The sequence below is a fragment of the Ranitomeya variabilis genome, chromosome 2 (genome assembly GCF_051348905.1).
Source record: "Ranitomeya variabilis isolate aRanVar5 chromosome 2, aRanVar5.hap1, whole genome shotgun sequence".
Taxonomy (NCBI): Eukaryota; Metazoa; Chordata; class Amphibia; order Anura; family Dendrobatidae; genus Ranitomeya; species Ranitomeya variabilis.
In genome coordinates, this window is record NC_135233.1 from 235,959,182 (window position 1) to 235,981,439 (window position 22,258).

A 22,258-nucleotide genomic window follows, 5' to 3' on the forward strand; every position below is an offset into this window, starting at 1 on the left:
CTGTAAGCCATAATCATCAACATTAACAGAAATTAACACTTGATATAGATCACTTTGTTTGTAATGACTTTTTTTTAATATACGAGTTTCACTTTTTGTATTGAAGAACTGAAATAAATTAACTTTTTGATGATATTCTAATTTTGTGAGAAGCACCTGTATGTAGCCACTTTTAATTGCACAGTAAACTCTGTTGTTATGATTACGGACACATCTTATAAAATATAAAGTTTGCTAAATAACTTGCTCTGTTTTAGGTGAGGATTACCAGGTCCGACCCCCATGATCAATGTAAGCACATCAGTATTAATGCCGACAGGGGGACAATCCAATTCTGCACCTATTGCATGCCTTAAAATAAACATAAAAATACCGGTGCATTTTCGCCTGGTCTCTTCAGTTTGAGCAGCAGATCGAGTCAGTTTGCATTTAAAATCATCTTCCCAAAATTCTGCAAACCATATATTACGTCGATTGTTCTCCAGCGTCCGGCTGATAAAATACTGATCAAATCCTAAAAACGGAAAAAAAAATGTTTAGAGATGATAATCAAGAGAAATAAAGAATTTATTGATAAAGTCACAGGGACAATGGCTACTGACCATCAATAGATGCTCTTTTTGGCAGAATAGTCACAGCACCTTCAGCAACTTCTTCCAGACTCAGGACAGGAGAGGTCTTGGATCCCCAGCTGTCTGAACCCACCCACAAAAAATGACCTGTCTGGTTGGCTCGCTGGGCTGCTTCTAGAACGCGTCTACGTGAATAAAAATTATTATTTCAGCTAGAGGTGAATTCAGACATGATCTGTGCAAATTGACTACATTAAAGTTGATTGCTGGACGTGTAGTGGCCTGTATAGACAGGCCATTAAATACGTGATGGGAAGAGATACATAGCTGATATGCTGGTCCTGCGCCCATATAGCATCATATTATCGGCAGCACATGCCCTGTGTACACACAGATTGATCCCACTGGGAAAAACAAAATAATAATCTAGTAGTTATTATACCTTTTAATGGTGAACAAAAATAAAATAAATGATGTTACAAGGCAAGCTTTTGAGACTTCCTAGGTCTCTTCATCAGACATGGTATAATGAATTTGAAGAAACACAAATACATACACAGAATGAGCAGAGGCATAGCGTAATCAACGGACAATTAAATAACCAAACTGAGCTCTTAGAATGAATCCTTCATTAGATTAGATTAGTGGTTTGAAAGTTTTCCTACAGTTATGTGTGAGGATAAATCTGGTTAGTCTTAATATGGACCTTTTACAAAAAGCTATCTACAATAGGTCATCTCCCCAAGAGTACCACCTTAGCCACCATCCCTATATTCTAACATCACACATGAAAATGGACTGTCCGCTTGACAAATGTTTCTTGAAGCTAATGGGATGCCTTCTAGACTCTGGATTAAGACTCACCAGATTTATCCTCACACATAACTTTTTCTCTTTCAGCGAGGAGCTATAGCTGCAATGCATAGGAACTGTTATGGGCAGCAAAATGGCACCCAAGTATGCCAACCTATTAATGGCTAAACTGGAAAATGAATTTTTAGCATCCTGCTCCATCAGACCTTTGGTCTAATTCCGTTACATCGATGACATCTTAATAATCTGGACTGAGTCTGAACAAGAACTTCTAAAATTCCATGACAAATTCAATACATTTCCTCCCACCTTAAACTTGATATTGGACCACTCAAAAATCAACTTCCTGGATACCACCATAAAATTCCAAAATGGTTAAATCCAGACATCGGTGTATCGGAAACCAATTGACGGTCCCAAAAAAACTCAGATGGGACATCTTCCACCCGAAACACATTAAAAAGTTCATAGTCTACAGCCAGACCCTTAGATATAACTGTATCTGTTCTAGCTTAACGATCAGGGATGGACACATACCCATATTAAAATTGCAACGAAGGTCACCGCGCTACCCTATGTAAAATAGGATATGTGAGAGATAGAAAATAGTCGTTTCTATGTGAACCTTTGAGGCTAAAATGCAAAACAAGGTGCAACAGATCGTGTGGCCAGTCTGCAATAGATAATCTGATTGTCAGTTACTGCCAGACGCTGCCAATCTAGATCATGTGCCAGAGAAAAGTAGTATAATTTGTCCCGATCACAAAAAAAAATACAAAAGAGAAGGAGCACTTACTGGACGCTCCCCAGACCTTTACTCACTTTGCATCGCCGCTTGAACTCTTCACCTTCGGACTACATTCACGGAGGTACTGCACGCTCATAGGTTTCACGCAGCAGCGCATACATGTACTTGACTCAAGCTGCAGTCACCACTATGCACTAGGAACCAGCTTGCTGTCCTCTCTACCGGCATGGTATGACGCCAAAAAGACACAGCACTGGCATCGCAACCACGCTGTACCAGTAAGTGCTCCTTCTCTTTTGTATTTTTTTTTGTGATCGGGACAAATTGTACCACTTTTCTCTGGCACATGATCTAGATTGCCAGCGTCTGGCAGTAACTAACAGTCAGATTATCTATTGCAGACTGGCCACACATGATCTGTTGCACCTTGTTTTGCATTTTAGCCTCAAAGGTTCACATAGAAACGACTCTTTTCAATCTCTCACATATCCTATTTTACATAGGGTAGCGCGGTGACCTTCATTGCAATTTTGTTTACCTCTCCTAGCACTGACAGACTGAGCGCAGAAGCTGTCTAGGCACCTGCAGCTGTACCTATATCACATTCTATTCTTTTCGGGGAGCGCCGGTGTGCTTCATAGTGTTTTTTTTTTTTTTTACATACCTGTATTAAAAAGACATTTTTAAACCAAGCCTACCACCCCACCTCCATTGATTATCAGATATATAGAGCCACAAGGATCTCTAGAAGTCAAATACTTCAATACAGAGAGAAAAAGAAAAATAATCATGTACCGCTGGTGGTGACCTACAACACACAGCTAGAGGTACTGAGAAAAATTGCTAAAAAACTTCATCATATCCTACACAAGGATAACCGGCTAAAAACAATATTCAAAGACCCTCTTGTTATGCTACAGGCAACCTCCTAACTTAAGAAATATCATGATCCGAAGTTCCATGCCCTTGGATATCCAAAGAGGAACTTATCCATGCAATGGGAAGAGCTGCAAAACCTGTACTCATGTAGAGACTAGTGATGAGTGAGCAGTAAGCTGCTTGGAGGCTTCGTACTCGAATCGAGCACACTGGACTGCTCGGCTGCCCGATTTGATTACCGAGCATAATGCATGTCAATGAAGCCGTCAAGTATTTTTCCGGCAGACTTTTACTTGGCAGCTGAGGTGGAAAGAGGGGAGGCAGAGAGATACTCGGACGAGTATCGAGCAGTGGCGAGCACACTCGCCCATCACTAGCAGAGACCAAAGAGAGGATATGGACAAAGACACGATATGTTGGGAGAAACAGGACAGAAACTAAGGACAAGAATGAGGTCTCATCGCCACACGATTACCAGCAAAATTAACATTTACCTGTGGCCAAATATTTCTGTGGTCCAGGACACAACGTAAACAATATGAAAGTTGTCATATTAAATGGAAACTTCAAATCACAAAAACATTGAAGGGTCTGGGAATACAAACTTATTAAGAGTCTTTGATTTCCTCCACACCTGACAATCTGTGAGGAGGATTTATGACTTACTACAGAATCTGCGGAATCTGCTCCAGAGACAGTGAGGGCACCAGGCCATTGATCTAAAGGTACCTTCACACTGAACAACTTAACAACGATAACGATAGCGATCCGTGACGTTGCAGCGTCCTGGATAGCGATATCGTTGTGTTTGACACGCAGCAGCGATCAGGATCCTGCTGTGACATCGTTGGTCGGAGCTAGAAGGCCAGCACCTTATTTCGTCGCTGGCTCACCCGCTGACATCGCTGAGTCGGCGAGTGTGACGCTGATTCAGCGATGTCTTCACTGGTAACCAGGGTAAACATCAGGTTACTAAGCGCAGGGCCGCGCTTAGTAACCCGATATTTACCCTGGTTACCATTGTAAATGTAAAAAAAAAACACTACATACTTACATTCCGGTGTCTGTCGCGTCCCCCAGCGTCGGCTTCCCTGCACTGTGTCAGTGCCGGCCGGCCGGCCGTAAAGCAGAGCACAGCGGTGACGTCACCGCTCTGCTTTACGGCCGGCGCTTACACAGTGCAGGGAAGCGGACGCCGGGGGACGCGACAGACACCGGAATGTAAGTATGTAGTGTTTTTTTTTTTTTACATTTACACTGGTAACCAGGGTAAACATCGGGTTACTAAGCGCGGCCCTGCGCTTAGTAACCCGATGTTTACCCTGGTTACCCGGGGACTTCGGCATCGTTGGTCGCTGGAGAGCTGTCTGTGTGACAGCTCTCCAGCGACCACACAATGACGAAACAGCGACGCTGCAGCGATCGGCATCGTTGTCTATATCGCTGCAGCGTCGCTTAATGTGACGGTACCTTTACTTGGATATTGGAACTGTAAAACTTTCACACCACTAATCCAATCCAATTAAAGATTCATTGTCTGAGCTCAGTTTGTTTATTTATACAGTACAGACCAAAAGTTTGGACACACCATCTCATTTAAAGATTTTTCTGTATTTTCATGACTAAAATTGTACATTCACACTGAAGGCATCAAAACTATGAATTAACACATGTGGAATTATATACCGTATTTTCCGGCGTATAAGACGACTTTTTAACCCCTGAAAATTGTCTCAAAAGTTGGGGGTCGTCTTATACGCCGGGTACGGCGTGTGCATGGAGCGATCCTGGATGGTTCCCAGGGTCTGAAGGAAAGGAGACTCTCCTTCAGGCCCTGGGATCCATATTCATGTAAAAAAAAAGAATAAAAATAAAAAATATGGATATACTCACCCTCCGACGGCCTCTGGCTCTCAGCGGTGCAAGCGGCAGCCACCGTTCCTAAGAATGCATTGAGCGTAGGACCTGCAATGACGTCGCGGTCACGCGTGTTGTGCAGAAGTCTGCTGGATACACAGCTGATAGTCCTACTGAATAGACTGTTAGAATTTGCATTATGGCAAGAAAAAAGCAGCTAAGTAAAGAAAAACTAGTGGCCATCATTACTTTAAGAAATGAAGGTCAGTCAGTCTGAAAAATTGGGAAAACTTCGAAAGTGTCACCAAGTGCAGTGGCAAAAACCATCAAGCGCTACAAAGAAACTGGCTCACATGAGGACCGCCCCAGGAAAGGAAGACCAAGAGTCACCTCTGCTTCTGAGGAGAAGTTTATCCGAGTCACTAGCCTCAGAAATCGCAGGTTAACAGCAGCTCAGATTAGAGACCAGGTCAATGCCATACAGAGTTCTAGCAGCAGACACTTCTATACAATAACTGTTAAGAGGAGACTTTGTGCAGCAGGCCTTCATGGTAAAATAGCTGCTAGGAAACCACAGCTAAGGACAGGCAAGAAGCAGAAGAGACTTTTTTGGGCTAAAGAACACAACGAATGGACATTAGACCAGTGGAAATCTGTGCTTTGGTCTGATGAGTCCAAATTTGAGATCTTTGGTTCCAACCACCGTGTCTTTGTGCGACGCAGAAAAGGTGAACGGATGGACTCTACATGCCTGGTTCCCACCGTGAAGCATGGAGGAGGAGGTGTGATAGTGTGGGGGTGCTTTGCTGGTGACACTGTTGGGGATTTATTCAAAATTGAAGGCATACTGAACCAGCATGGCTACCACAGCATCTTGCAGCGACATGCTATTGCATTTAGTTGGACCATCATTTATTTTTCAACAGGACAATGACCCGAAACACACCTCCAGGCTGGCTATTTGACCAAGAAGGAGAGTGATGGGGTGCTACGCCATCTGACCTGGCCTCCACAGTCACCAGACCTGAACCCAATCGAGATGGTTTGGGGTGAGCTGGACCGCAGAGTGAAGGGCCAACAAGTGCTAAGCATCTCTGGGAACTCCTTCAAGATTGTTGGAAGACCATTTCTGGTGACTACCTCTTGATGCTCATCAAGAGAATGCCAAGAGTGTGCAAAGCAATCATCAAAGCAAAAGGTGGCTACTTTGAAGAACCTAGAATATAAGACATGTTTTCAGTTGTTTCACACTTTTTTGTTAAGTATATAATTCCACATGTGTTAATTCATAGTTTTGATGCCTTCAGTGTGAATGTACAATTTTCATAGTCCTGAAAATACAGAAAAATCTTTAAATGAGAAGGTGTGCCCAGACTTTTGGTTTGTACTGTATGTCCATGTATTATGCTATGCCTCTGCTCTTTTTGTGTATGTAATTTGCGTTTTATTCAGATACTTTGTTATGCCATAACCGAAAAAAATGAACTGGAGTATATGTTGGTATGCATGCAAAATATGAACATGTTCACACTGGCCATTAAACAGACAAAACCCAAGCCAGAAGCAAAATTAAAATATTCCCTGCTGTAAGTAAAAGCAATAGTGCATATAAATAACATTGGGCACTTAGGCCGCTTTCACATTTGCGGTTGTGTCCGCAGCGTTTCTTCCGCAAATATCCACATGCGTTGTGTATTCCTATAAATAACATTAGGAACGCATGCGTTTTTGTGTGTTCGCGTTTTGCCGCGTTTGACGACGCATGCGTCGTCTAGTCGTCTGCGTCTGGGCGCGGAAATGCAACATGTAGTAATTTTTAGAGGCGTCAATTTGCCGCCTGGAAACGTATGCGGTCGATTGCGTAAGGTTTGCGCCCAAAAAACGCATTGTAGTCTATGTAAACGCATGCGTTTTTCAGCACATGCGTTTGGTTGCGTTTTTCAACGCATGCGTTTCAATTGAGAAAAACATGTCTAGACACTGATAAGCCACCCCCCACATACAAGGTGATAAAGGGAGGTAGTGGACATTTGCAGGTCACTACTCAGCAGACTGCCTTGCAGACGAGACGCCCCACAACCCCTTGGAGCAGCAAACAAGCCTCTGAACAATGTGAGTATATCCTATCCAATGCCTTTCTTTTCAATTTTCTTTCTCTACATGTCCTAATTTCTGCCATTTCTTTCTTTCTGCACGCATCAGAATGTCTTCTTCTTCTTCTGGTGATGAGCAAACGCCTGGGCTTGCACAAGGGGAACATGTCAGCGAAGTGAGTATTCACCTCCTCAGATTGGTAAGTATTCAGTGTCACATCTACACATATGACAATGTATATTTTCCTTTTTTCAGACCACTTCTTCTACAGCGGAAGAGACTGGGCAGGAGACCTGGCAGGAGCAGCGTAGTCACGGTCGGGTGGCACGGCCGCAGCGTCTAAGTATACCTGGCTGACTGTTTATTGTATCCTCATTTTACAATTCTTGAATCTTCATTTCTTTCTACTTCTCTCTTTCTTTCCCTTTTGCTTCAGCACTATTGTTTTTTTTAATTTCAATATTCATGCCATTCCTCTGCTTCTGTTTTCTGTCTTCCTTATGTTAATGTCTCCAATATTAATGTCCTTTTTGTTTTAAGGTTCCAGAACGGGATGAGGACCTCATAGAGAATGAGCACCTCATCTCCCTGGTCCATGAGCGAGTCCCGTTGTGGGACACCCGGGATCCACTGCACGCCAACAACGTGACGATCCGGCGGCTTTGGAATGAGGTGGCCACAGCGTTGTGGGATGGCTGGGCCAATGCCCCGACTCGGGTCCATTCTGCATTTGGTAAGTATAGCAATGCAGTGTGATGCAGCCAAGACCTTGGCCATGGTCACACAACTGTGTATGATAGAAAGTCATTACTTTTTCTCAGCACACACAGTTGTGTGACCACGGTCAAAAGAGCATTGTCCTAACTATTATGTTTTGTTTTGTCAACAGTGTCAAAAGTCAAAACACGTTGGCGATCGATGAAGGACCGCTTCAACAAGGACCTGCGCCAAGAGAGCCGGCTTCCAAGTGGTTCTGGAGCAAGGATACGAAAATACAAGTACCACCGCATCCTTGCGTTTTTGAGACCGGTCCTTGCATGAAGAACGTAAGTATATTGGTTAAAAAATAAAAATAAAAAAAAGTTTTGTAATGCTAGCATTTTTTGGTCAATATTTTGAATCAGTATTTGGAAACCAAAACCATGAGTGATTGATACATGCAGAAGTGGGGTACGTGTTCTTTGAATACTTTTCCTCACATAGTTCCACTCCAGGTTTTGGCTTACCAATACTGATTTGAAATACTGAGCAAATACTGACAGTGTGACGGCAGCCTACACAACATATCTGTAGTCATCAAGTCAGGTGTCAGAAATAATGAATTCATGATGCAAATGGCTCCTGAATTCATTTTTCCTGACACTTGTCCTGGTGAGTATAGATATGGCTTGTACAGAGATATGGCTTGTATCGCCTCCATCGTCTCTTCATATTTTACATCAGTATTTTGAATCCAAAACAAGGAGTGGTTGATGCATGCAGAAGTAGAGCATATGGTTTTATTAAACTTTTCTTCCTACTGTTGTACTCCTGGCTTTCAAACTCTGATGTAAAATTCAGTCCAAATAGTGCTAGTGTGACCTCTGCCTTAATCTCAATGTTTATATTCCTCTGGAGTTATCGTTTTGTAAATGTTTGGTATTAATTTTTTTTTTCTTTTTTCACAGCACTTGGAGCTCCACTGTTGGCCCAGGTTCTGGAGCGGTCCTTCATCAGTCAGCCACGGACCCGTCCCAGCCATCCTCCAGCGCTGCAGCAAGTGGGCCTGCCACACAACCTGGAGACCAGGAAGCTGGTCCACCAGGTGTTCCCCTTCCCCAGTCCTCTGCCTCTAGCCAATTTTTTATGGGCTCCTCCCGGCAGCGGCAGAGGGCCGCGGACAGGTCACTCATACCCGAGTTTTTGCACTTGAGCTCGGTCTTCCACGAGGGACTCAAGGCGATGGGTAACCGACTGGATACTGCCATTAGTCATATGAGTACACTTATCCAGGAGGTTACCACAGCCCTTGCCCAAGTGAAAGCCGACCTCCAGAAGCCAGCACATCATTTTTTTAATCAAATAGAACAGGGCATGTCGGAACACCTTAGTCCCGATCTCCAGATTAGTGTTATGCAGGCCTGCAATGCTGCTTACGTGCAGGCTATGCAGCAGAGTCGGTATTTTCAGCAGACAGTGGGGGCATTTCCACCTGTGCCCACACTGTCACACTTTACCTCAATGCCGACCTCTGCTGCATACCACTGCACGGCCACCTCCATTCCAAGCACTGCCGGACACCACTATAGCACCACCACCATGCCGAGTGCAGTAGGACAGCCCACCGCCACCACCATGACAACCGCTGCTCCTGCTTGGACCTCCTCCACTGCCACCACCATGCTGCAGCCGCAGGACCCTGGCCTGGCGTTCCCCGCCACCACAAGAATGCCGCTGCCGGACCCTGCCCTGGCGTTCCCCGCCACCACAAGAATGCCGCTGCCGGACCCTGCCCCGGCGTTCCCCGCCACAAGAATGCCGCTGCCGGACCCTGCCCTGGCGTTCCCCGCCACCACAACAATGCCGCTGCCGGACCCTGCCCTGGCGTTCCCCGCCACCACAAGAATGCCGCTGCCGGACCCTGCCCTGGCATTCCCCACCACCACAACAATGCCGCACCCTGCCCTGGCGTTACCCGCCACCACAACAACATTGCCGCTGCAAAGGCACACAGACCGTGACTGGTCGGCCACTACGGCCAGGCCGATACCAATGAGCCCAACGAGGCTCCCAGGACAGCTGTGCCAACCCAAGAAAGGGAAAGGCAAACCAAAAAAAAAAACAATAGCTATCCCTCCCCCCTCACCTCCCAATGTGTCTGTAATGTCTGGTTTGTCTCACCCTTCCAGTGTGTCTCAGCTCTCTCATGTGTCTAACCCAATCCCCGAATTTCCTGACCCCAGTAGTTTTATTGCGCCTTCTCCTGCCACCCCTATGTCGGCGACAGTAAGCCAGACCTCACAGCTCGACACTCCACAGTTTCGTCACTCAACCCCAAGCAGGCGCAGTTAATTTTATGTCTTTTTTTTGTGTTTTAAAAAATAAAACTGTATTTTGCCCCTATAAGGTTTGGTTAATTGTGTATTTCGCCGCGGGCAACACACACTGTGTGCCAATAACAAAAAATGCGTAGAACACTTTTTTGGGGCCCACCTGCAACCTCCAATACTTAGTTAGCAGAACACTGAAGCTTTGTGTGTGTTTGGTTTAGAGATACGAGGTTGACCCAAAAAATAACACTTGTATTTTCTCCAAAACCCCTTCTTTCTGTTTACTCTGTGACTTTTTGTCGCACACAGAAGACAAAATGGTGGTAATACACAGCACAACTATACTCAACAGGTCGTGTCTTCACAAAATCATTATTTATGACCCCTGACCTGCTGATTTGAGAAATGCCTTGTATTACCTCCATTTTATCTTCTTTGTACATTACATATATTTCACACAAAGTGAAGGGACGATGTACGTCATACAAGGCATATCTATACTCAGCAGGACAAGTGTCAGAAAAAAAGAATTCAGGAGCCATTTATTTGTGCATCATGAATTCATTATTTCTGACACCTGACTTGATGACTATAGATCTGTTGTGTAGGCTGCCGTCACACTGTCAGTATTTGCACAGTATTTTACAGCACTATTTGTGAGCCAAAACCTGGAGTGGAACTATGTGTGGAAAAGTTCAATAAACACATATGCACCACTTCAGCATTTAACTACCACTCCTGGTTTTGGCTTACAAATACTGATGTTAAGTACTGAACAAATACTGCGAATGCGACGACACCAAACAGCCATCGTCTCTACAGTCTGCGGCAAATAGCTACTGGTGAACCGAGACAGGACGCAATGACGTAAACAACCTAAGCCCAAAAACCCAAAGTGGCTTGTAAAGGAAATAGATAGGAGACATGGTGAAGAAAATAAAACACAATTATTTTATTAGAAAAAACATTATTAACATTTAAAACATAACTTTACAGAGCCGAAGCCAGCAGGACATTTTACACCATATTGTCCTGCCATGACACAGTCCAATGTCAGAATCAAAAAAGGCAGCAAATTGGTCCCGCATGTGGCCTACTTCAACTGTTGACCGCAGCGGGTGATGACGGTAATCAGGCAAAGGGTTTGCAACAGGTTCATCAAGTTCTATGGTGGGTCGCTCCTTAGCCAGAATGAAATTGTGGAGAACCACACAGGCTTTTACCACCTCATCCACTGTCTCCATTTTTAGATTTATGGCAGTTGCTAGAATGCGCCATTTGGACACCATAATCCCAAAGGCACACTCTACTGTTCTGCGGGCCCTGGTTAGTCTGTAGTTATAGATCCGTTTTGTGCGGTTCAAGTCCCGACTTTAATAGGGCTTCAGGAGATTTTCACTCATCTGAAAGGCCTCATCCCCAACCATTACAAATGGCAGCGGTGGGCCTTGAGTGTTGGGGAGAGGTCGTGGCTGTGGAAAATTAAAATTTTTGCCATAAACACGTCGGCCCATATCCGAGTTTTTAAAACTCTGTGAATCGTTGCCACGGCCAAAAGCACCAATGTCCACGGCAAGGAAACGACAGTCCGCATCGGCTATTGCCATGAGAACTACTGAAACATATTTCTTGTAGTTGAAGAACTGTGATCCCGTTCTGGCTGGTTTGATAATCCCGATGTGCTTCCCATCCACCGCACCCAAACAGTTGGGGAAATCACACACAGTCCAAAATTTATCAGCAATTTCCATCCACATGTCCTCCGTGGGTATGGGTATAAATTGTTAACGGAGAATGTTCCACAAAGCCCGGCAGGTGTCAAAAACTATTCCGGACAGGGTGGAAATTCCAAGGCGGTACTGGAAATGGAGGGATGACAAGCTCTCTCCAGTTGCAAGAAATCTGTAAGAAAGAAAAAATAATTTACAAAAATGAAAAGAATACATGTCAGACCAGCAATAATTATGACTAGCATTTGTTTAGAATTATTACGTACCTTAAGGTAACCAGGAGACGTTCCTCTGGTGGAATCGCTCGACGGAGCTGTGTGTCCTGTCTCCGGATGGCTCCTTGGATGCGAGCAAGCAAATCCCGGAAAGAATCTTGTGACATCCTGGTATATTCCGGGAATTTTTCCGGGTTCTCATTGAGCTCGACATACAGGGTGTGATATGCACCACGACTCTCCCGCAGTTCTACAATGGGGTGTTGCCAAAAACGCCTACGCCGTGTCCTTCTCTGTCTTTCACGGTTTCGCTGTTGCTCCCAAGCAAACGCACACGCCAGAAAAATCTTGATGCTTAGATCCAGGTTGAAGTAAAAGCTATCCATGTGAAGATCCATCGTGTCACAGGATACAGGAGCAAAATCTGAAGATTTCAGCTGTCCTAGGGGCTCTAAATAGATATCCCATAATACACGCCCTCTGTAGTCCCATTGGCTGTTTCTTGTGATCTAGATTTTTCTCCTGTAAATTTTTTCAACATGCGCAAAAAAAACGCAAATGCATGAAAAACGCATAAAAAAGCACGTAAACGCAGCGTTTTAATGCCGCATGCGTTAACCGCATGCGGTTTGAGAACGCTGCGTTTACACGCGTTTTCTTGCGTTTTTCTTGTCCTTGCGTTTGCGGATTAAACGCTGCAGATTAAAACGCAAATGTGAAAGTAGCCTTAGTCAGCACCGTTTTTTATATATAACAGCAGCATAAAAGCCATCCCACCAGTGTTGAGGTGTACCAGAATCGGGATGATCTTAACCTCTAGTATTAAAACTTTACCATGTGTCGAAGTGACGTCAATGTGAATAAGGGCAGAGCAGGACCAGGTCACAAATGGATAACCAGCAAATGGGATGCCTTTTACGCTTTTATTGATTAAAAAAACGATGTTTACTAAGTACTCTGTTATTTATATGAACTATTGCTTTTACTTACTTACCTACAGCAGAGGTACTGTTACTTACTTACCTACAGCATTTTATTTCTGTCTTGTGTTTTGTCTGTTTAATGACCAGTGTGAACATGCATACCAACTTATACTCCAGTTCATTATTTTTGGGGGTTAAATTTCAGGTTTCTACATTTAGTGCAGTTACGGGAGTGGCCTCCCTTCCTTAGAGGTGGACATAACGTTTATATAACTGGGGACACGGTCCTGCTCTGCCCTTATTCACATTGACGTCACTTTGACACATGGTAAGTTTTTAACACTAGGGGTTAGGATGATCCCAATTTGGGTACACCTTGATGCTGGTGGAATGGCTAGTACTCTTTTTTTTATCAAAAACGGTTTACTAAGTACCTTACGTTATTAACAGTCATGGCCGAAAGTGTTGGCACCCTTGAAATTGTTCCAGAAAATGAAGTATTTCTCCCTGAAAATTATTGCTATTTATTGCTATTACAGATGTTTTGTTATACACATATTTATTTCCTTTTTATGTGTATTGGAACAACACAAAAAAAGAGGGGAAAAAAGGTAAGTTAAGCATAATTATACACAAAACCCCCAAAATGGTCTGAATAAAAAATTGTTGGCACCCTCAACTTAATATTTGGCTGCACACTGTTTGGAATAAATAAATGCAATCGGTCGCTTCCTATAACCATCAACAAGTTTCTTACACCTCTCAACTGGAATTTTGGAGCACTCTTCTTACAAACTGGTCCAGGTCTCTCATATGTGAAGGTGCCCTCTCCCAACAGCAATTTTAACATCTCTCCACAGGTGTTCAATGGGATTTAAATCCGGACTCATTGATGCCACTTCAGAACTCTCCAGCACTTTGTTTCCATCCATTTCTGGGTGCTTCCTGAGTATGTTTGAGGCCATTGTCCTGCTGGAAGACCCATGACCTAGGATACAAAGCCAGCTTTCTGACACTTGGCACTACATTGCGACCCAAAATCCTTTGGTAATCTTCAGATTTCATGATGCCTTGCACACAGTCAAGGCACCCACTGCCAAAGGCAACAAAACAACCCTAAAACATCTTTAAACTGCCACCAAACTTGACTTTAGGTACTGTGTTATTTTATTTGTAGGCCTCATTCCATTTTCTGTAGTCAGTAAAACTATGTGCTTTTCCAAATAGCTCTATCTTGGCCTCATCTGTCCACAAGATGCTTTCCCAGACGGATTTTGACTTTATCACATATATTTTGGCAAACTGCATTCTATATATTTTTATGTCTGTGTCAGCAGTGGGGTCCTTCTTGGTCTCCTGCCATAGAGTTTCATTTCATTCAAATGGCGACAGATAGTTCTCACTGTCACTGGTGATGTACCCTGAGCCTGCAGGACAGCGTGAATTTATTTGGAACTTGATTTGGACTGCTGATCCATCATCAGGGCTATCCTGTGTTGCAAACTTTCATCAACTTTTCTCTGCCGTTCACGTCCAGGGAGATTAGCTACAGTGCCATGGGCTGTAAACTTCTTGATTATGTTGGAACATCACGATCTCTGGAGATGGACTTGTAACCTTGAAATTGTTGATATTTTTCAACAATTTTGGTTCTCAAGTCCTCAAACAGTTCTCTTCTCTTTCTGTTCTCCATGCTAAGTGTGGCACAAACAGACACACAATGCAAATATTGAGTGAACTTTTTTTATCTGGTTTCATGTGTGATTTTCATATTGTCCACACCTGTTACTTGCCACAGGTGAGTTTGAGCAAGCATCTAATGCCTGAAACAAAGTTTTTTACCCACAATTTTGGAAAGGTTCCATCAATTTGTTCAGCCCATTTTGGGGGTTTTGTGTTAAATTTTATCCAATTTGCCTTTTTTTCTCTGTTTTCTTTGTGTTGTTCCAATACCCCCAAAAATAAACGTGCATAACAAAATGTGTAATTGCAATGATTTTCTGGGAGAAATACTTAATATTCTGGAACAATATCAAGGATGTCAACACTTTCGGCCATGAATGTATATGTATTGTTGCTTTTACTTAATTACAGCAGGGTATATGTTAATTTTGTCTCTGCCTTGGGTTTTTACTTTAACAAATAAACCAATATTTGCAATCTGTAGCTCTAAAGCACTTCAGCATGTGGTGGATTTTAATTGCAGCAGGGTCCTGCCTACCCAATCAGACTTGAAAGAGATGTTTTCACATTTACCCAAGAATTCAGACTTCAGTCTTAGAGAGGTACTCACATTAGATACGTTAGGACCATCAGTTTTGGGACCACCTTGTCGTTGGTTGATGGGCTTGCATGAATTGGCAAAATTATATGTGCTAAGCGTCTCATTTTTTTCCTAGTATTGCTATTCATATTTCATATATTTCACATTGACGCGCTTTAGCACTACAGAGTGTAACCTTTTTTGTTTATTATATATGGAGGTATCTAGCCCTAGTTGGCACCTGGTCACATTAGTATGGAAGTGCCAGTAAGTCTTTTTGTCATTGGGTTTTACTTTGCCATACCATGCCTGAGGTAGAGACCCAAGAAGTCTTGAAAGCTTGCTTTGTAACATCATTTACATTATTTTTGTTAGCCAATAAAAGGTATCATAACTACAAGATTATTATTTTGTTTTTTTTCCACTGAGAGCAATCTTTTTTCAACTGGCTAACACGGTATCAAACTTTTTTTCTGTCTACAAACAACACACACTGCAAATGTACTGTAGATGCCCCCAGAAACATTCTATGTTACATCATTATTTCATATCATGACAAATTTACCATTTTGCTGGGTGCTAAAAAGACGGGCATATTGGTTGCTATCCCACAAACAGGCATAACAAACACTTATCAACCTGACAGTAGAGGACAGCGTAACTACTAACTTGATGTCATCTTCATTGGCAAAGATAATGATGCCTCTGGCATTAGGAGTCTCCAGCAGCCGTCGAATTACTTTGTCAAACTCTCCAGGACGTGGCTCCCGTGGGATTTTTATAGACTGAGCGATACAAACACCCCCTGCAGGATAAAGCAAATACATGTTATGTCCATATGTTACATGATGAATTATGTATAAAGTCTAGCTTGTCTTCTTATATAGCTAGTGGGAACACACCGGCTTCACGAGAGATCTGTACAAAGGCTTCTACTCCACTTTCTCCATAGTTTCCCTCGGATGCCAGTGTGGACACATAGTTCCATCCAAGTGCCTTAACGATGTCCACCATGGCTTGTGCCTGGTAAGAGTCAGGTGGCACCACGCGAGAGAAGTAATCATACCGATTATTGTCACTGAGCTCCGGGGCGGTGGAAGCGTAACTTATTTGTGGGATCTGAAAAAGACAGAACAGAAGGTCAGACACAAAATGTTGCTACATTACAAAATCCACATCTGTCAGTCCCATAAAAGTGAATGGAGCAGCGGTGGTCAGCCTGTTTTTTGAGTAGCTTCAGCGATAGGCCATTTTTTAACTTTTCTCCCATACTTTCAAGAACCATACCTATTTTTCCGTCGTATGAGGACTTTTTTTTTTTTGCGGGAGGAGTTGTAGCTTTAATTGACACCATTAATTCTGATTTGTAAAGCGTGTAGAAATAAAATTACTATTTTACCACATAATGTAGTGGAAAACGGGAATTGAATTAAACTGAAATTTCTACGTTTTTTCCGTTAAGACGACGACTCTGTGGTAAAAAAAAAAAAAAGACCTGGTAACTTTGTTCTATGGGTCAGTTCAGCTATTTTGATATATAAATAAATGTCATGGCGGAAAGTATTGGCAACCTTGAAATTGTTCCAGAAAATGAAGTATTTCTCCCAGTAAATTATTACAATTAGACATCTTTTGATATACATATGTTTTATTCCCTTGTGTGTATTGTAACAACACACAAAAGCAGAGAAAAAAAAAGGTAAATGGGACATAATTTCACACAAAACACCAGCAATGGGATGGACAGAATTGTTGGCACCCTCACTTTAATATTTGGTTGCACGCCCTTTGGAATAAATAACTGCAAGCAATCGCTTTCATCAAGCTTCTTACACCTCTCAACTGGAATTTTGGACCACTCTTCTTGCAAATTGCTTCAGGTCTCTCATATGTGAAGGTGCCTTCTCCCAACAGCAATTTTAAGACCTCTCCATAGGTGTTCAGTGGGATTTAGATCCGGTCTCATTGCTGCCACTTCAGAACTCTCCAGTGCTTTGTTTCCATCCATTTCTGGGTGTGTCTTGAAGTATGTTTGGGGTCATTGTCCTGCTGGAAGACCCATGACCTAGGACACAAACCCAGCTTTCTGACACTGGGTACTACACTGCGACCCAAAATCCTTTGGTAATCTTCAGATTTCATGATGCCTTGCACACAGTCAAGGCCCCCTGTGCCAGAGGCTGCAAAACAACACCAAAACATCTTGTAACCTCCACCATTTTCTACTTCAGGTACTGTGTTCTTTTCTTTGTAGGCCCCATTCCATTTTCGGTAAACAGTAGAATGATGTGCTTTACCAAAAAGCTCTATCTTGGTCTCATCTGTTCATCAGTCACTTTCCCAGAGGAAATTTGTTTTGGCAAACTGCCGGCAAGCTTTTTTATGTCAGCAGTGGGGTCTTCTGAGTCTCCTGCCAGAGCATTTAATTCAAATGTCAATGGATAGCTCACGCTGACACTGATCTACCTTGAACCTGCAGGACAGCTTGAATTTCTTTGGAACCTGATTGAGGCTGCTTATCCACCATCCGGACTATCCTGTGTTGCAACCATTCATCAATTTTTCTCTGCCGTCCACGGAGATTAGATACAGTAACACGAGTTGTAAATGTCTGGATTATGTTGCGCACCGTGGACAAAGAAACATCAAGATCACTGGAGATACTTGTAACCTTGAAATTGTTGATATTTTAACAATTTTGGTTCTCATGACTTCAGACAGTTCTCTTCTCCCCTCTCCATTCTCTATGCTTAGTGTGGCACACACAGACAAACAATGCAAAGACTTCTCTCCTTTTTATCTGGGTTTAGGTGTGATTTTCATATTGACCACACCTGTTACTTGCCACAGGGGATTTTGAACGAGCATCACATGCTAATGCCTAATTTTTTCTGTGTTTTATTTTTTGCATTGTTCAAATACAAACAAAGGAAATAAATATATGTATAACAAAACATGTGTAATTGCAATAATTTCCTGGGAGAAATGCTTATTTTATTAGAACAATTTCAAGGGTGCCATACACACACATATATATATAAATTACACATATTTTTACTAATTTAAAAAACAATAAAAAACTTTAAAAACCCATCAATATTTTTATTTTCTGTCAACAGAGCAGTTTTTGAGCTTGTTTTTTTTTTCGGTAAGACTTGTAGTTTTTATTCTTTGATTTTGTTTATATTTTCTTATATTTGTTTTTTTTCCGATTTTTGGGGGGAGGTAAGTAACAAAACATCAGCCATTCTGCCATTTTTTTTGGTTTTGACACTCTGTGTACAGGATAAACATTTGAATCTTATTAATTTGGACAATTTTGCAAACAGCGATAAGAAATAGTTTTTGTTTTTTTTGCTATTTACATTTAGAGGATAGGGGTGATTTAAACTGTATATGATTGCTTGATACGATAGTATTGCATAATTACCGACCACCTATGAAGACCAGATAAAGGTTGGGCTTTGTAGATGATCTAAGTTGTCAGACCTAACGTTCTTCAGTAAGTCACAGTCACAAAATTTTCAGTAACAAATCTGACATTTTGACTGTACCAAAAACGTACAGTGCTTCTCACGTTAAAATATTGTGCTAATATTTACAGATTTATCGAAAGTGGTTTCCTGGTATAAAATAACCATTTATCATCATGTACGTCTACGATGTTATTTATTCTGATATTGTTTTTAGATAATAAGCGGAAATAATTCGACATGGCTAAAAAAAGAAAAAAGGCTTCAGCGTCTGTATGTGTATATCTCTTCTGTTGAAAGAAAATAATCTTGTAGTCATGATACCTCTCAATGGCTAACAAAAATGGCTTTTGTTAGCCATTAAAAGGTATTATAACTACAAGATTATAATTTTGTTTTTTCCACTGAGAGTTATCTCTTCTGTGACATACAAAGATAATCCTTAGTTTAGCACTTGGAGAGTGGGTGTCATGAACTACCCACATAATCTGTAACCTTGCCTTCTGCCAGCGGAGCGGAGCGAGCCTTACGCATTTAATTTGATTACCATGAGCACGTCTAGCCTAAATCATTACAAGGTCTCTATCCTGACACACACAGATAATCTAAAGCCAGGAGCAAAAAGGGCCCTCGGCCAGATATTAGTGGAAAGCATCTACACGGACTACAGCAACGGGCTGAATATAGTCGTCACATGGTAATCGTGCATTCTGGTAATTGTCCCGACATTACGCCATCAATCTAGTTTCCTTAGGGATTGATTAATGCATTATGGACTAAATATCTCCCACAGGGGAAGTAAAAACCCAAAAAGTTAGAATTTTAGCCTGTACGATCCTTTGTTTTCTACTTAATTTTATTGAAGTTATGCACATTAATTTCATCTAGTTTATAGGTTGTGAGGGGCTATCTCTGCGGCTGATCTAGCTGTACGCCGGGGGTCAGACGAGCATATGAAATGTCCTCAATATGTCACCTAGGAAACACAGAGGATTTTTCCTACATACAGTGGGTATGGAAAGTATTCAGACCCCTTCAAAAATGTTCACTTTGTTTCATTGCAGCCATTTGCTAAATTCAAAAAAGTTCATTTCTTTCTCATTAATGTACTCTCTGCACAATCTTGACTGAAAAAAAATGTAGAAATTTTTGCAAATTTAATAAAGAAAAACTGAAATATCACATGGTCATAAGTATTCAGACCCTTTGCTCAGACACTCATATTTAAGTCACATGCTGTCCATTTCCTTGTGATCCTCCTTGAGATGGTTCTACTCCTTCATTGGAGGCCATCTGTGTTTAATTAAACTGATAGGACTTGATTTGGAAAGGTGCACACCTGTCTATATAAGACCTCACAGCTCACAGTGCATGTCAGACCAAATGAGAATCATGAGGTCAAAGAAACTGGCCAAGGAGCTCAGAGACAGAATTGTGGCTAGGCACAGATCTGGCTAAGGTTACAACATAATTTTGGCAGTATTCAAGGTTCCTAAGAGCACAGTGGCCTCCATAATTCTTAAATGGAAGAAGTTTGGGACCACCAGAAGTCGTCCTAGACCTGGCCGTCCAGCCAAACTGACCAATCGTGGGAGAAGAGCCTTGGTGAGAGAGGTAAAGAAGAACCCCAAGATCACTGTGGCTGAGCTCCAGAGATGCAGTAGGGAGATGGTAGAAAGTTCCACAAAGTCAACTAATCACTGCAGCCCTCCACCAGTTGGGCCTTTATGGCAGAGTGGCCTGACAGAAGCCTCTCCTCAGTGCAAGACATATGAAAGCCCGCATAGAGTTTGCTAAAAAAAAAACACATGAAGGACTCCCAGACTATGAGAAATAAGATTCTCTGGTCTGATGAGACAAAGATAGACCTATTTGGTGATAGTTCTAAGCGGTATGTGTGGAGAAAACCAGGCACTGCTCATCACCTGCCCAATATAATCCCGACAGTGAAACATGCTGGTGGCAGCATCATGCTATGGGGGTGTTTTTCAGCTGCAGGGACAGGACGACTGGTTGTCATTGAAGGAAACATGCATGCAGACAATTACAGAGATATCCTGGATGAAAACCTCTTCTAGAGTGCTCTGGACCTCAGACTTGGCCAAAGGTTCACCTTCCAACAAGACAATGACCCTAAGCACACAGCTAAAATAACAAAGGAATGGCTTCAGAACAACTCTGTGACCATTCTTGACTGACCCAGCCAGAGCCCTGACCTAAACCCAATAGAGCATCTCTGGGGAGACCTGAAAATGGCTGTCCACCAACGTTCACCATCCAACCTTACGGAACTGGAGAGGATCTGCAAGGAAGAATGGCAGAAGATCCACAAATCCAGGGGTGAAAAACTTGTACCATTCTCAAGTAGACTCATGGCTGTACTAGCTCAAAAGGGTTCTTCTAGCCAATACTGAGCAAAGGGTCTGAATACTTATGACTATGTGATATTTCAGTTTTTCTTTTTTAATAAATTAGCAAAAATGACTACATTTGTTTTTTTTTCAGTCAAGATGGGGTGCAGAGTGAACATTAATGAGAAAAAAAATAACTTTTTTGAATTTACCAAATGGCTGCAATGAAGCAAAGAGTGAAAAATTTAAAGGGGTCTGAATACTTTCCGTACCCACTGTATAGTGGCAGTAGTGCCGCCATGTTTATCTCTGTAAATGATGTATGCACATATAGTAGTACCTCCATGTCTATCTCTATAAATGATGGTGTTACATATAGTAGTGCCTACATGTCTATTTCTGCAAATGATGGAGGAACATATAGTAATACCTCCATGTCTATCTCTATAAATGATGGTGTTACATATAGTAGTACCTCCATGTCTATCTCTATAAATGATGGTGTTACATATAGTAATACCTCCATGTCTATCTCTATAAATGATGGAGGAACATATAGTAATACCTCCATGTCTATCTCTATAAATGATGGTGTTACATATAGTAGTGCCTACATGTCTGTTTCTGCAAATGATGGAGGAACATATAGTAATACCTCCATGTCTATCTCTATAAATGATGGTGTTACATATAGTAATGCCTCCATGTCTATCTCTATAAATGATGCAGGCACATACAGTAGTGCCTCCCAGTGAGTAAATAATGGCACAGATCAGCCACCTTGTCTTTTTGCACAGGATGTTGGCACAGATAGGGCTGCTTTACTGCCTTCTTCTATAGGTACAAATAGTCCATACTACATTTACTTGTAAATTATGAAAGCGATCGGCAGTCATGACTTTAAAAAGGTATATAATCACTTGCATCAATCACATAAAAATGTTCTACTTTAGATGAAATTTTTCAAACTAATTTGATAAAACCATTCAAATAATCATAACTGATAACTTTAGCAGCTAGGATGGAAACCGTCTGAGATTTGGCACTACTGTCATTTCATGTATAAGGAAGAAATAACCATTTCTAGCTTGTGGTGTAATGTATACTAAACGTTTAGAAAGGTAATGCTCAGCTGATTACTAATCTGACTGCAAGTACAGTATATTACATTCTGAAAATGAGTGACTTTAGCTGTCCATACACAGCACATGCTTATATTCCCTGCAAGTACCTCCATCAGCAGAATATATGTTTTCACCCGGCCCGTGGTACACTGCAAGTGACTGTCCTGCAGGTCTTTAATATAGTGAG

General features: G+C 42.1%; 1 protein-coding gene across 3 annotated transcripts in view; it reads right to left on the reverse strand.

Annotated features, from left to right (window-relative positions):
• Positions 1-22,258, reverse strand: part of LOC143805159 (metabotropic glutamate receptor 6-like) — a 122,858-nt gene that overhangs the window by 18,434 nt on the left and 82,166 nt on the right. For all 3 annotated transcript variants that reach the window (XM_077284105.1, XM_077284106.1, XM_077284107.1), the window contains 4 exons: positions 16,026-16,242; positions 15,793-15,928; positions 603-757; positions 374-514 (listed from right to left, as the gene is read on the reverse strand). In XM_077284105.1, coding sequence (XP_077140220.1) covers positions 374-514; positions 603-757; positions 15,793-15,928; positions 16,026-16,242 — 649 coding nt within the window. The remainder of the gene's footprint in view (positions 1-373; positions 515-602; positions 758-15,792; positions 15,929-16,025; positions 16,243-22,258) is intronic.